The sequence below is a fragment of the Pungitius pungitius genome, chromosome 14 (genome assembly GCF_949316345.1).
Source record: "Pungitius pungitius chromosome 14, fPunPun2.1, whole genome shotgun sequence".
Classification (NCBI taxonomy): Eukaryota; Metazoa; Chordata; class Actinopteri; order Perciformes; family Gasterosteidae; genus Pungitius; species Pungitius pungitius.
The window spans coordinates 7,357,303-7,371,106 of record NC_084913.1 but is presented as its reverse complement, the minus strand read 5'-3'; the positions used below and the strand labels follow the sequence as shown (position 1 = coordinate 7,371,106).

The window sequence follows — 13,804 nt, the reverse complement described above, 5'->3', positions numbered from 1 at the left end:
GATGTCTTGTCGTTTTGTCTGCAGAACTAACTTAAATATATTCGAACAAACACTATCTTTCTAACAACAGAATATGCAATAAAAGGCAAGTAAACTAAAAAACAATGCAATTTTAAATGATGTGTCATTAAAAAACCGTGTCAATTGGGAAAAAGTGTGTCAATTGGGAAAGTTTCTTGTATTATTGATTTCACATAGATTAAACAATGCATAGATTATAAACATAATAATAATAATAAATGAAAGCTTACTACTATTCAGGCTTTTCATTGTTGATCAACTATCTTTTATTAACGTTTAATTAATAATAAAACAAACACTGCGTGATTTTATTTTTGTTGAGGTCAACTATTTTTTTTAAACTAAATGATATACAGTATATTTGTTGAACGTTTGATGAAACGGTGAGTTGTTTTCATCCATTAAGATTCTGACGGATCTCAGCGAGAGCAAAACAAGTTTCACAGGGAAGGGTTTCCTTGTTGCACCAAAGACTTTCGTGTTGCTATGGTTACGTCCACACATCCAGGACTTTTTGATGGATGTCCATGACTAGTTAAACACACGGATCTTTTCGAACCACCTCTGTAAATAGGTCAACTCGCGTCTGGACTTTTTTTTCGTGTGTCTCGGCTGAATTCATCCACCTCGGTGACCGTCGTTTCTTATCGTGGCATCATGGAGGTTGGAGACAAACTGAAAGAACTAAACATGACAGTAGAGGAAGTTGATCGACTGACCAAAGCGCTCAAAGACAAGAAATTCGGGGAAATGCTGCGCGATTACGCCAATGAAATATCGGACCCGGAGAACAAGAAGAGGTACGAGGAGGAGATCGCACTTTTGGAGCAGGAGAGAGGAAACATCATTGAGTTCATCCACCCGGAACCGTTCCGCTGCCTCAGGACGAGTTCGGACGGCACGCGGAAGTGTTTCATCAATATCTGCGCCAATGGAAAAGTTGGAAAGCCTGCATGGGAAGGCGGCACGTCGGAGGACGGCCGCGTGGGACAGCGCTGGACCCTGCCCCACAGTCTGCATCCAGGGAGACAAGACAGAGACACGAAAGGGAACACCATCGTGATCTACGACGTTATTTTCCACCCTGACACCATCCGCTTCGCAAGCAAAAACAATACCTTCATGGAAATGGTGGACAGCACGGCCGTTCAGGGGATCCGGGATGCCTTCAAAGTGACTCTGGACGAAAACAACGTGAGGGAGATGAGCGTTAAATACAAGGGGACCCCTAGGCCCTGTGTCATCCGAAAACCCATTCCTGGATACAAATCCAAGGAGCCCTCGGAGGAGGCGGACCCTCTCGCGTTCCCGTACCCGGATGAAAGAAGACCTCAAATGGAGCCCAAAGAATCACATGCAACCAAAAAGAGCAGCGATGCCCCACCCAAAAGCTGCAGCCTTCAGCCTGGCAACGACCAGCAGCCCACCAGGCCAAACTACGCGGTCAAATATCGATCTTTCTTAGATCTGCAGGACTTCAGATACTCTAGAGACTCCGCCCAAAGCCCCAGGCCCAAAGAGATAGTGGTGACCATCGACCTGCCTCTTCTGAAGGCGGTCTCGGACGCCAGCCTCGAGGTGAAAGAGAGGCAGCTGCTGCTGGTGTCCAAGAAACCATCCTACAGACTGGAGCTGCCCCTATCCTACCCCGTGGATGAAGAAAAAGGAGAGGCCAAGTTCAACAGACAGAGAAGACAGCTTACCGTCACACTGTCGGTTCTCCCTTCCCACGAAGCCTTTGATCCAGCCGCGGCGTTCGCTCGGACTACTGTGGGTGACGATGACAGTCGGGAAGAGTGGGAGGAGGAGGAGGAGGAGGAGGAGGAGGAGAAAAGAGCTGGCGAGGGGGTATTTAGGCAGCAGACAGGGGAAGAGAAGGTTGAAGCAGAGGGTAATACAGGTCATGAGAGAGGAGATGAGCAGATGATGGCAGAAGAGGAAGGTGAATCGGTTGAGAAAGAAAGACAGGAAGCAAAGAGGGAAGGAGAAAACGGTGCCCAAAAAGAGAAAAATGGTTTTGGCCAAGGCGCTGTGGAGGAGATATCGAAAGAGCAGAAACAGGAAAATGAGACGGCAAACTCTAACCTACACAAAAAGCAGCAACTTGAAGATACAGAGGACTCTGGTCTAGGTTTTCCGTGGGACACTGTTGATGTTTCTGCTGAAGAAGAAAACTCATCGCCTGGCCATAACAAGCTTGTGGCCACACTTGGACCAGAGGACCAGCTTGTTTCGATCACTGCTGAACATCCAAGCCGAGAAGAAAAAGAGGGAGATGTCACTCCGACCTCTCGCTCGGAGTCACCACCCATCAAAAAGGAGGTGAGATATTCCCTGACAAATACTAAATCCTGGAGACGAGAAGGTAAACTAAGCTGTTTTCTTCCTGTTGTAGGTGGAGACAGAGGCTGCATTTGTAAACCACAGATCAAGTGAGGAACCCCAAACTCCCACACAGGCTGAACCTCCGAGCCGGAGCAACATCAAGGACGGCTGCGTGCCGGCCAGCGGGGACACGGAGGAGCCTTCGGCCGCGGGTTCAGTAGAGCAGCAGGAGGAGCAGGAGGAGGAGAATACAGACCAAGATGACCTGCCAGCGGTGAGAATCCTCCGCAAGGCGGAGCGCGGCAACCAGCCACCACCTGGGGTATTGAGGGAAATAGATAACGATGGAAACGAAAAGATCATCAGTGACCACTTCACAACTGCTGAGTTCGTCTTCCAGAACTCCCTGATATACGAGCTGGACTGAGGAGTCCGAGGAGGCTGTGATGTTTGGTTCTCTTGTAATGCAGCAGGTTTGAATGCAAATTATACTGTTTAATACAATATTAAATGTTCATATTTCTAGAAATTTGACTTTTCTCTTTATTCCCTTAATACAAACACATAATGTCTCAGAAAAAATACTTGGTCCAACAATGTGAATACTTTTATTGCATTTTTCAAATGAATATAAAAATAGTCAGCCATTAGCAGTAAAAACCATCTCCCTTTAGGCAACGCTCACTGACCCTGAGGCACTGTTGAAAAAACTCCAATTAATCTAATGTCTTTATACCCTTGCCTAGTAGAAGTAGGTCAGCAGAGGAGCCTGCAGTCCGCTTTAAGAGGCAGAAAGATCAGGAAAGACGACCTGTGACATTTACCAGCAGCCTGGGAGAACTGTCATGTGTCAGTGTGTCTGCCTGCCGTCGTTACATGAAGCCACTGCCTTCAGGTCACAGATGGAGCCCGTAAGAGAGGAAGTGCAACATAAGTTGAATGACTGCTTCAAGCTCTTGACAGGGTCAATACTCTCCTTTGGCCTGGAAGCCAAAGCCCGACCGTATCCGTCCACTCGAGAGCTGTTGCAAAATCTGCCCTGCATTTCCTGTCAAGCAACAGTGTTTGTCCTTCCTTATCGGATTCCCCTCTGAAGCGAGTTGTCTAAAAACAGGGAGTAGCAAGAGAGGGAGCAGAAGTGCTGCTGCACCGGAGCGTCCGTGCCCCCCATGTCGTCCACCAGGACCACCGTGTGGGAGACTTGGTGCAGGTTCATGCTAACCGCCGTCTTGATGTAGAAATTGACGCAGACGCGGCCGCATTCGCACGCCTTGGCGACTTCCAGGTCTCGACACAAGTGGGCGGGGATGAGGTGAGGTCCGTAAGGCAGCCTGTGAGGGGAACGAGAAAGGATCCAGTTAGGGGAGGTCGCTGGAAGAACAACGGAGAAGGACTTGGTCGGACCCGCCCGGGCTAGTTTTCAATTCTCACCTGAGGTCGGCCACGGCTCTGGAAGCCATCTCTTGGAGGGGGAGCGGGAACGTGAGCTTCATCGTGTGGTCGAGTGGGTTGGGCTGGACGAACGGGTTCCCGAACAGGTCCAGGTTCTCCAGGCTGAGCTTACGGAAGTCAGAAGGCAACGCGGCCAGCTGGTTGTGCGCCGCCGACAGGAACCTCAACTTGGAGAGCCGGCCCACGCGGAACGGCAGACAGGCCAGCTCGTTGTCGTCCAGCTTGAGGTTCACCAGCTCTTTGAGCTGGCAGAACTGGGGCGGGAGCCACCGCAGCCGGTTCTGGCTGAGGTCCAGGAGCTGGAGGGTCCGCTGCAGCGTGGACAGGCACAGCGCCTCGCTGAAGGCCTCCAGGTGGTTGTTGTGGAGGACGAGCTCGGAGAGGCAGCCGAGGTCCCCGATGGTAGCCGGGAGCTTCTTGATGTGGTTGTTGCTGAGGTCCAGCTTGCGGAGTGCTGCACAAACGGGGAGAGAAAGAAATACCACAACTTAGGACGGGGTAATACAGCTATTTAACATCACGCAAGGTATTTTATCAAAGTCAAGAAGCTAAAGCTAAAGTGGGCTCATTCTACCTTTGAGAGACAGCATCCGCATGTCCACGCGGGACAGTTTGCAGTAGGAGACTTGCAGCTGCTCCAGGGAGTAGGGGAAGTTGGAGGTGAGGGGGTAGTCCTTCTTGGAGACGATGGTGAGCTTCTTCTTGGGTTGCTCAACGTCTCTGGCGCGAACGGGAGTGAGCGTGGAGAGAGGAAGGCTACTCGTGACGCTTCCTCTGTCGGCGAGGCGGGCCGCCGAGAGGAAGTTCTTTAGGCTATTTGCGTCCGCCTACAAAAAAAATGAATAAATAGATGAAGGTACAGGTCCATGGGTAAGAAGGAAAAGCAGTTTTGCAGTATTTTATCGGACTAGATTCCTTGAAATATCCAGATTTCCTGGCCTGGAATAACGTGACACACTTTGAATATAAATGATCTTTTTGCTGTTGATCTCAATGCAGCATGTTAAACACATGGCTCGGACACAATTTGTTGAAACCCCGTGCTATCCAATGTAGTCCAAAATAATAAAGTGTAAACCAGAAAAAACAAACAAAAGACAAACAGGGTGTACATTTAAATCTATGGTAAAATTGTGAACGTTGTTAGAATATAAGTCAAAGATCACGCTGGGCCTCAAAGCAGCGAGGAGGCCTTTACAGCAGCTGGAAACAATGAGGCTGCCATGGTTACTGTCCAGCCATCAGCTGCAGTCAAAACAACTGCATGCGTTTGTCGAGTTGATTAACAAAAAGGACCAGTCGGGTTTTGGTTTTAATGCAAACACCGCATCACTCAGACTGTGATCCCACCACGTCGGATGTCGTACCTTGCTCAAACAAATGTCAACGGCGGGTTCCTTTATTCTCACAGTGGCCTTGCCTTCCTCCACGAACCAAGTGAAGAACTTCTCTATGTTGTCTTTAAGCTGAAAGAGAAATTTGGCAAACGTCATCAACGGGAAAACACACAACGCCACTACAGGGCGGCTCCGCATTACGCCGCCTCAGCGAGTGTGGACAGGAATACTGGCCGGAAGGCGGCATTTGTGAACGTGACGAACAACACGTCTAGGGCTTCACATCTAAAGTAAATAGACAAATAAAAAGTGTCCCGGGTTAAAGGGAAAACAGAATCAGTCAAATCTGCTTTATGTGTTGCTAATGTAAGGCTTATTGTCATTTTCTAAAGTTACTTCCGAAACTAGACACTAGTCCATAAAATAATTTATGATTATTATTTGACTGATTGAAAAAAGCATGTAAATGCTTTGCTATGTGTCACTTATACACTGGATGTACCTCCTTGCGTATTAAAACGTTAAATTACACTCAACAAATGTCTATTTAGCTCTTTTGTATCCAGATATTACTCTTTTTTCACTCAAACACCAGACAAATAAAGAGGACAGGGATATTTGTCATTCTATTGAGGCCGGTGAGAATATGGAAAGCATTCATGAATGAAATTAACTTCTCTCATCCTTCAATGTCATTCATAAAAAATAAACTTCATGCACTTTCATCTCGCAAATGCATGATGGAAAAAGTCCCATTCGCTTCCTGGATGGACAAACTTAAGTATAAATAGATTCTTGCTATATAGATCCACCAAAATGACTAACGTTTGTAAAACGTTAACAATGAATGTTCCTAAAACTTCCTGCTACACCTATACAGTCAAACGCATCCATGCTTCTCAATAAAGGGCCTGATTTTGCATCTGATTTTGCAACCTCTGTATGAGGTTAGCCGACTTTGAAAGTATCTTTGAGGGATTTTTAAATTTAAATCTGAATTAAATCAACAGAAAAGGGACACACACTGGGACATATTCAACGGATGCATATCGGGCAGAAAACAACAACAACAGCAGCTGCAGCAGACCTTGTACTTGGAGCCCGCTCGGTCTTTAGCTGTGCAGATCATCATGTAGATGTTGCTGCGTTGGCTCGTCTTGTCCAAATGCTTCCCGATGGACAGCACCGCTCGGGTCCCCTTCCCTCGACTTTTCATCCCAAACGAGGGGAGCATCCGATTCACCACCTCGACGTCACACTGCAGCTTCATCCCAACCGAGGGACTGCAACGAAGTGTAAGAATAAGTCCGGCTTAAGGGCCCAGTCAGAGGGATCTTAAGGGTTTGAATGCATACCAGAGGGGGAGAAAAACACACTAAAAAAAAAACAGAAACAACGGCGGAAAAGTCCCGCTAGCTGGTGACGTCCTTTGAGGCGCGGACACATCCGTCCTCGTCATGGACGTCAACAAGCGGACCGACCCGCATCCAAACGGACACACGCGCACACTGCGGCTTCGGCGAGGCTTCGGCGGGCCGCCGCGGTGAGCTCGACCGACCTTGGCGACCGTTAAAAGCAGCCCCGCGCGGGGGTGACGTGGGTCTTCGGTCGGTTAGCGGAGTTAGCAGCACGACCTCGTCGCAGGTGGGAAGTGACGTCACGAAGGCGCGTTTCTCCGGAGAGGGGCGGACCGGACTTCCAGGACGAAGCGACGGGGTTAACGTTTGTTACTTTTTTTAGTAAACGGCGAATAAAACGGAAACATGAATCTACTGAAAACACTATGACGTTCAGGACAACGTGTAAGCGTCTCTTCTGCTTCTCAATACTACGAATATTGTGAGCTGCTTTTTACAGATATGTATTTGCCAACTAAACTTTTTACATTAACTTTAACAATACAAAACCCAATCGACAAATACAATGTTATTATGTAACGAGAACAATAAATTAAATTAACTCCCATACGCTTTCTATTACACTATTCTGCAATGGACAACTTTTATTGTGGTACTTCTACCAGCTATATTTTGACGCTTATTATTATTGTTATTATTATTATCCTAAATCAAATTCTGAATACTTCTTCTTTCATCACTAGGTTATGTGATAGTTCGTTTGCAATAAAATATACAAATTCAAAAATATTAAAGATTCCTCAATTTGTCCACTTTATTCGCTGATTCTACAACAGAGCCAAAAAGCCACCTGCTAAGAATTACATTTTTTTCTTTATTTTTTTTAAAGGGATGTTGTATTTACCCACGAAGTATAAAAAATCTAAATGTACCACAAATAATATATTCTTTAGCAATAGTGGCAGCTAGTGGTCAACAGAAAGAAAGATGGCATTGTCGCTGCATGTTGTTTATAGTGTTATATATGTTAATGTGTAGATTCTGAATTTCCGTATAAATAACATGGCTATCTTATAAACATGATGTATTGTTCGAGATTACAGTACTACAACAGCATTACAATGCTACATACTGATTCATACATTGGTGACAATAATCCCAAAATATGATATACTTGCTTTAAAACTTTTGCTTGCATAAATGCTTTATTTGAACCAACCACAAAGAACTTTTATTGGTTGAATTCAGTGAATGTCAGCAGTTATTCCAGTGTTTCTATTCCTTGATGTACTTGTGTCTGTCACCTCAGATCAACACAATCAAAGAAGAAACTGATTTTTCTTCCAACTTTTATTTTAATTCACAATTGCACACAACATAATTGTAAACATTTGTTTCTGACCTTAAATTAAAATAGAAATTTGCTTCAGTGATATGATCCAATGTATGAATTAATAAACTAATTTGAGTGAATAAAAATATTGTGTTATTCTCGTCAATCTGACATGGTAGAAGTCACAGTACTGTTGCACAGAAATGATTCATCGGGACTACTGTTATTGCTTACATTTAGACATTAAGTTAATGTACGTTATTCATCAGATCCCAAAAAGCTGTGTGGTGTGGAAACGAAACAATTGAAAAACTCATGCATCTTTTTCTGTTTTACTTGTATTATTCTCACCTTCCATGTATAATAACACATAGGAACAGGTGAAGTTTGGCATCCTCTGATTTTTGAGAAATGTAACTCATGAAAACAGTAGGATGCTAATGTCGTGCAGCTTTCAAGTCTGAGTGCATGTATGCACCATTTAATAAATGTATTATTATCATTTTACACTGCAGCTGACTGTTGGTGCCATGAGGAGGGTATGACACAGATGTGATGCAGTTTTCATCAAGACAATTTAACCGTAATAATATAGACATCTGCAATTCAATACGAGGACCTTTTGGTCCCTGTGTTAAAAAATAGAAGTGACTATTACTCTACCTTTACCATATGGTACCATATACCATTATTATTGTGATTCTGTCTTTGGAGCAAACAGTGACCAACACCATCGATCACTACTGATTTAAATCTATCTTACAAATAAGTGTCTCTGTGTCCTTCACAGATCCGTCTCCACACAGGACGACCCTCTGCGTACGTAATATCGCCTCACTTCCCTCCCGTCCTCGCCGCCACAGCCCTCGGACCGGTGCACGATGAGAACTGGGAAGAAGCGGGCGTCCCTGTAAGTCGGTGGACTGTCGCTGAGCGCCAGCCGGCTGGAGTCGGACCGCCAGCGCTGCTCGTCCCCGCAGCAGGGGTCCGTCAGGCTGCTGCTGTGGCTCCTCCACAGAGACACGGTGCGGTGGGAGCCGTACATGCGGCAGAGAGAGAATCGAGACGTGTCCGAGGAGAGGTGCGAGTGGTGCAGCGCTCCCCGACGGGAGAAGATGGAGGAGCAGCTTGAGCTGGCGATGGTCCTCCTCCTGCCGGCTCCGTCGCCCGGCCCGCTCGGCTCCCCCCCGCGTTGCTCGCCGTCTCCCTGGCTCTGGAGAGCGCCGTAGCTCTGAGCCGCCTGACTGGCGTCCAGAAGGAAGCAGTTTGAGGACGAGGTGCATTCGGTGTCTTGCAACGAGCTGGAGTCCGCCGTGCTCATGTCTATCAGCACGGCCTCTGAGTAGCTGGGGATCAACTGGCGGTTACAGCGTATGTGCCACTCCATCTCAGTGCTGTCCAGTGTGTCTACTCTCGGGATAATGCAACCAGGATTATTCCCCGGAGGCCCGTCCTCATCTAGAAGAGAGGGCCTGTACTCTAACCCAAAGAGTTTCTCTATGCGGTAGTGCACACACGCGGTGTAGTACTCTGTCAGCACTCTCAGGGGCCACGACAACATCAGCAGAGCCGCCAGCCAGAAGGCAACCTGGGAAGTGTACCAAGGCATCCTATCTGGGTCTACGTAGACGATTAGGTTTTCTCGGAAGTCCACATTCTTCAGCTGCATCCCCTCCCTGGCCTCCATGTAATCGTCCAAGCCCTCGATTTCAGAGAAGAACCTAGCTCTCTGGTTGAGGTAATCGTTCTCTGGACCGGCCTCCGTGAAGCTGAAGCATTTAGCGAAGCGAAGGCGCGTCGCCGGGTATCCCTCCAAGCCCCTGAGGTCACGCGACACGTCCTTCATCCCACAGTGGCTGTAGTCGAACTCACCCTCGGCCACGTGCGTGTTCACTCTCTCGTGGTACACCTGCGTGGTGGTGTACGCGTCCCCGTTACGGTATCGGGTGACTTGCCGAGTCCGTCGCACAAAGTGGTAGCTGATAGCCTTCCACCATATGCAAGGTTGGGCCCGTCTCATCCGCAGCACGCGCTCGTACACGCTGTCCACGTCCGCTTTGCTCTGCAGCTCGGTCCTGGCTCTGCAGTGCCAGCACTCCACCATGTAGAGGACGTAGATTATAAGCAGGAAGGCCAGAGGGATGTAGATGTAGCCGTCAGAGCAGGGGCTGTCGTGGTAGATCATCGAGTGGCCTCCGACGCCCATCCCGGGGGGCCCCCGCAGGGAGGAGGGGAAGGAGGCTGTGAAGGAGGAGGTAAGGGCGGGGTTGAAGCTGATTTTGGTGACCCGGGTCAGCTGACACCAGGCCACCACGCCCAGGCAGCTGTACATGAGCAGAGAGAGCAGCAGACAGCGCCAATGCGACTCCCGGCAGATGCAAGCGCCCAGGGACTGCTTCACTGGAAGCTGCTGCAGAGAGAGACAGAGAGAGAGAGAGACAGAGAGAGTAATGAGAAAAAAGGTACTTAAAGCAATGAGGCTTGGGAACCTGGCAGTGAGATGCAGTAGAAATGCAAATAAAACGTGGCTTCAGTATGGACTGTGCGATCTTTATCATACGTAAGCGCAAAGTAAATCAAACTAAGGAAAGCTCAGAAGTGATCAATTCAACCACCCAGTCACCCTGGTAGGCAATGAGTCAAAACAGATGGCATATATAAATATTAACTGATCTGGTTTCACAACATTTTATATTGCACGTGGGCTGATGTACTAGCTGGTAACGTTGTCACATTAATATCACACATTAGCACAAAATAAATCCTAAAAATTGACCAACGCATATTTTTTGGGTTAAATTTCTTATTACTCAGCATTACCAAATGTAAGGACTCACTGCTTTTCCACACTTTTTTTGTCTATATTGAAACCCTTTATTGTGCGTGCAACCTGTACTTACTGTGTCCTTCCTGTGCTGTTATTGTGTTCATGTGTTTAATTTTTTAGGAAGTGTCAGCTCGTGTTTAAAACGGCAAAGAAGAGTCAGACTGCGTTCGTGCCATCCGACCCCGCCCTCAGTGATGATGAAGAAGAAGAAGGTGACGACGTGGCAGACCCCGACTTTGTCCTGACCACTCGCAAACCAGGACGTTCAAGGCCCGGGCGACATGGGCCCCTCTGCCAAGGGGAAGCGCAGGCAGCCTGCAGTGGAGGTGCTCCAGGACAGTAACAGTGAGGATGATGATGATGATGATGAGCAGCCAGCAACACGAGCCAAAGAGGCCATGTAAATCCAGCAAGTCAGCAGCCAGGCCAACCACCTGGCACAACAGAGCATTGCCCCGTCACTACACTACTACACTAGTACTTTACCAGGTACTTTGATGCCAAAAAAACGTAAACGCTGTTTAGAAAGACATATACACCACTTTCAACACAAATGAGGAGGAAATCATCTTTATGGGAGTCGTTTCGCTCCTAACCGGTGAAGACTACTGGGCCATGGAGACCAGGGTCACTCAGGTGGCCTACGTGATGTCATCCAAGTCAGATTGTCTCTGTCCTGGCCAGTTCCATGGCCTTTTTCTGGATACCTTTTTCCGCAGCTTGGAGCTGAAGCGGTACGTCCGGGACCGTAAGTGCAGGACGCACAGGGACAGACAGGGACACTAAGATCAGAAAGCCGACACTCAAGACCGTCAAGGAAATGGAGAAAAAAAGAATGTTCCCCCTGGTAGATGTGACTACGCTACTGGTGATAATGGGATACCGGCCGTCGGGTGGAAGGACAACAAAACGGTCACTATGCTGTCGACAGACGTGGGGGTGGAGCCGATGTCCTCGGCCATGATGTGATGAGACACCAAGACAGAGGAGATTGTGAGTGGAAAGGAGTTACATTGCCAATATTGGAAGGCATTGACAAGGGGGAAATGCTGGTCCACCTCTGCCGCACCCCCATGACGTCCAAGAGGTGGTACATGTGACAACATAATGAGATTGAATGGGGTTTGCAGGGTCTGCAAGGTCCACCTCTGCATACATCTTTTGATCTTCTAAAAGTGATGTTATAATGTGCAAATTGTTCTGTTTTCACACATTTTTATTTGTTGTCCACCAACGTGCAAGGAACCAAATATTGTGACTACTGTTGATGTTGGTTTTCTACCTGTAAATATATATTTATATATTTATTTATATATTATTTTATAGTATTTAATATTCTTAAGCCATCCAATAGCACTCTAGGGTTGACATTTTTAAGGAAAAATGCTGCTCATCCCATTACTAAATATAATGAAATAATATTATATAATCATGGGTCGTTGCACTCAAACTTGTCACATATATATATTCTGTAAAATATATATGTCACATTAATCAAGAAATCCAATCTGAATACTTCTTTCGGCGCTGCTTAACTACACACACACACACCCACACACCTCTAATCTAAATGTATCTGCTGAGTATTAGCTCTGGGCAGACGAACAGAAACAGAAAGGTCGCACATTCAGCAAACACACAATAGCCTGAAGCTATTTCATCAGTAACAGTATGAGGCTTGAATGTAACCCTTTGTGCACAAAGAGAGCAAACCATCACTGACACATTTAACGTGCATCTCTTAGTTTTGGAGTTTTACATCAAAAGTAATATGATCCCGTCTGACTTCATGGCGATTTCTAATATTTTAGTTTGGTAATAAACGACCTCCTGTTTTCTTGTCGATTACCTCTGGTGTTTTATGGTGAAACAATTTATGCAACAGCCCATCAATACTTCTCTGACATAGGGAGGGGGGGGGGGTTGGGGGGGGAGTTGTCACATTGCGGGTTCCACCTCAGTTATTTATGGCGCAAACAGAATCTTGTGCAGAAGAAAGCATTCAGTCCAGGCCTCTGGATGACTTTACAGACTACATGGTTTAGATGCACAGATATCCCACTTCAAATTGAGCTTTTTTATATAAAATCTAGTGATTTTAAGGTTAGGATAAAAAAAGAAAATTGTTTGGCTGAAGATAAATAGCAAGTTTGCAAGCAAGGCAGGATTTTCTTGTACTTTACTCCTTTGGCAGTTACATGGACAATGGCTCTGAGGTAACACAACTCGTGCTCTCTTACTATCCGTGCACGGCTGGCTGCACACAGCCAATCCCCAGATGGAATCATAGTAATTATTCCATGACAGTAAAGGCGGAGGAGGACACAGTGGAGCAAACACAGACCCATGCATGTCACTTGATCAAAACTTTAAATCACAAATTGTGGTTTTCTGTTCATACGATTATGTTAGAAATCTTACTCCAGTATAAAATCATTAGGACATTTATTAATAATGCTTGCCAGTCGACAGGATTGAAGCATTTACACAAATTATTCATCAAGGCTTCTTTAAGGTCTTCCTCTCCGCCTACACATTCTAGTTAATTCCACATCAATGGATTCTATATGTAAAAGAGACATTTCATCAAGCAGAAGATACTCTGGCTGCAGGGTGAAAGCATGTGTACTCTGCTGTCACAGCTTTTTTCAATAGTATACATTTATATTACAAACCAATAATGTTTGAGTTTGTCAGCTTGTATTACTTAAACGTCATCAGTTGATAGGAACTTCTTTTTTAAAATGTTTTTGTCTACAAATGAGCGACTGAATGACTACACCTACCTCCTCCGGGACCTCACTCTCAGCTGGCGAGTCCTCCTGCTCCTCCTCCTCCACCTCCTCTCCCTCAGCATCATCGGGACCGCTGGCCGGCGCGTCCTCCGCAGGGTCCGGATCGGAGGAGAGCATGGTGCACTTTTCGCATGTCAGAGAGAGAGATTTAAAAACTCATTCCTTCTTACTGCACTTGCTGCGTTCCCCCCGGGTCGCTCCCCCCTTTTGTGTCCCCTTCGGCCCCGCACCGTCTGGGCCGCAGCCAGCGGGTTGCTGCTGCTGCACGGTGCGGGGATCCCGCGGTGCTCCCGCCTGCCCGGACGGAGGGGGGCGGGGGTGAGGGATTTCACCGCAGCAAAGGCAGCAGAGGTTGA

The 13,804-nt window shown here is 46.9% G+C and overlaps 3 protein-coding genes across 5 annotated transcripts in view; 1 reads left to right on the top strand and 2 right to left on the bottom strand.

Annotated features, from left to right (window-relative positions):
- Positions 1–13,624, bottom strand: part of si:dkey-13p1.4 (transmembrane protein 151B) — a 158,309-nt gene extending 144,685 nt beyond the window's left edge. The window contains exons 1-2 of one of the 3 annotated variants that reach the window (XR_009941593.1): positions 13,440–13,624; positions 8,375–10,236 (exon numbers count right to left, since the gene is read on the bottom strand). Coding sequence is in view for 2 of the 3 variants with exons in the window: in XM_037487150.2 (XP_037343047.2) it covers positions 8,611–10,236; positions 13,440–13,565 (1,752 nt within the window). In the remaining variant the exon portion in view is untranslated. Of the gene's footprint in view, positions 1–7,516; positions 10,237–13,439 lie in introns of those variants that run through there. The other 2 variants (XM_062557331.1, XM_037487150.2) reach the window with 2 other exon arrangements.
- On the top strand, positions 670–2,933 carry LOC119227940 (protein kintoun). The gene is made up of 2 exons (XM_037487149.2): positions 670–2,343; positions 2,417–2,933. Exons 1-2 carry the CDS (start codon positions 679–681, stop codon positions 2,771–2,773), a joined length of 2,022 nt encoding a protein of 673 aa, XP_037343046.2. The 5' UTR covers positions 670–678; the 3' UTR covers positions 2,774–2,933.
- lrr1 (leucine rich repeat protein 1) lies at positions 2,980–6,780 on the bottom strand. The gene is made up of 6 exons (XM_037487153.2): positions 6,491–6,780; positions 6,223–6,418; positions 5,166–5,264; positions 4,373–4,625; positions 3,778–4,252; positions 2,980–3,677 (listed from the first exon to the last, which is right to left on the bottom strand). The coding sequence occupies exons 2-6, from the start codon at positions 6,403–6,405 to the stop codon at positions 3,422–3,424; spliced, it is 1,266 nt and encodes a 421-aa protein (XP_037343050.1). The 5' UTR covers positions 6,406–6,418; positions 6,491–6,780; the 3' UTR covers positions 2,980–3,421.
- Positions 13,625–13,804: the final 180 nt, after the last annotated feature.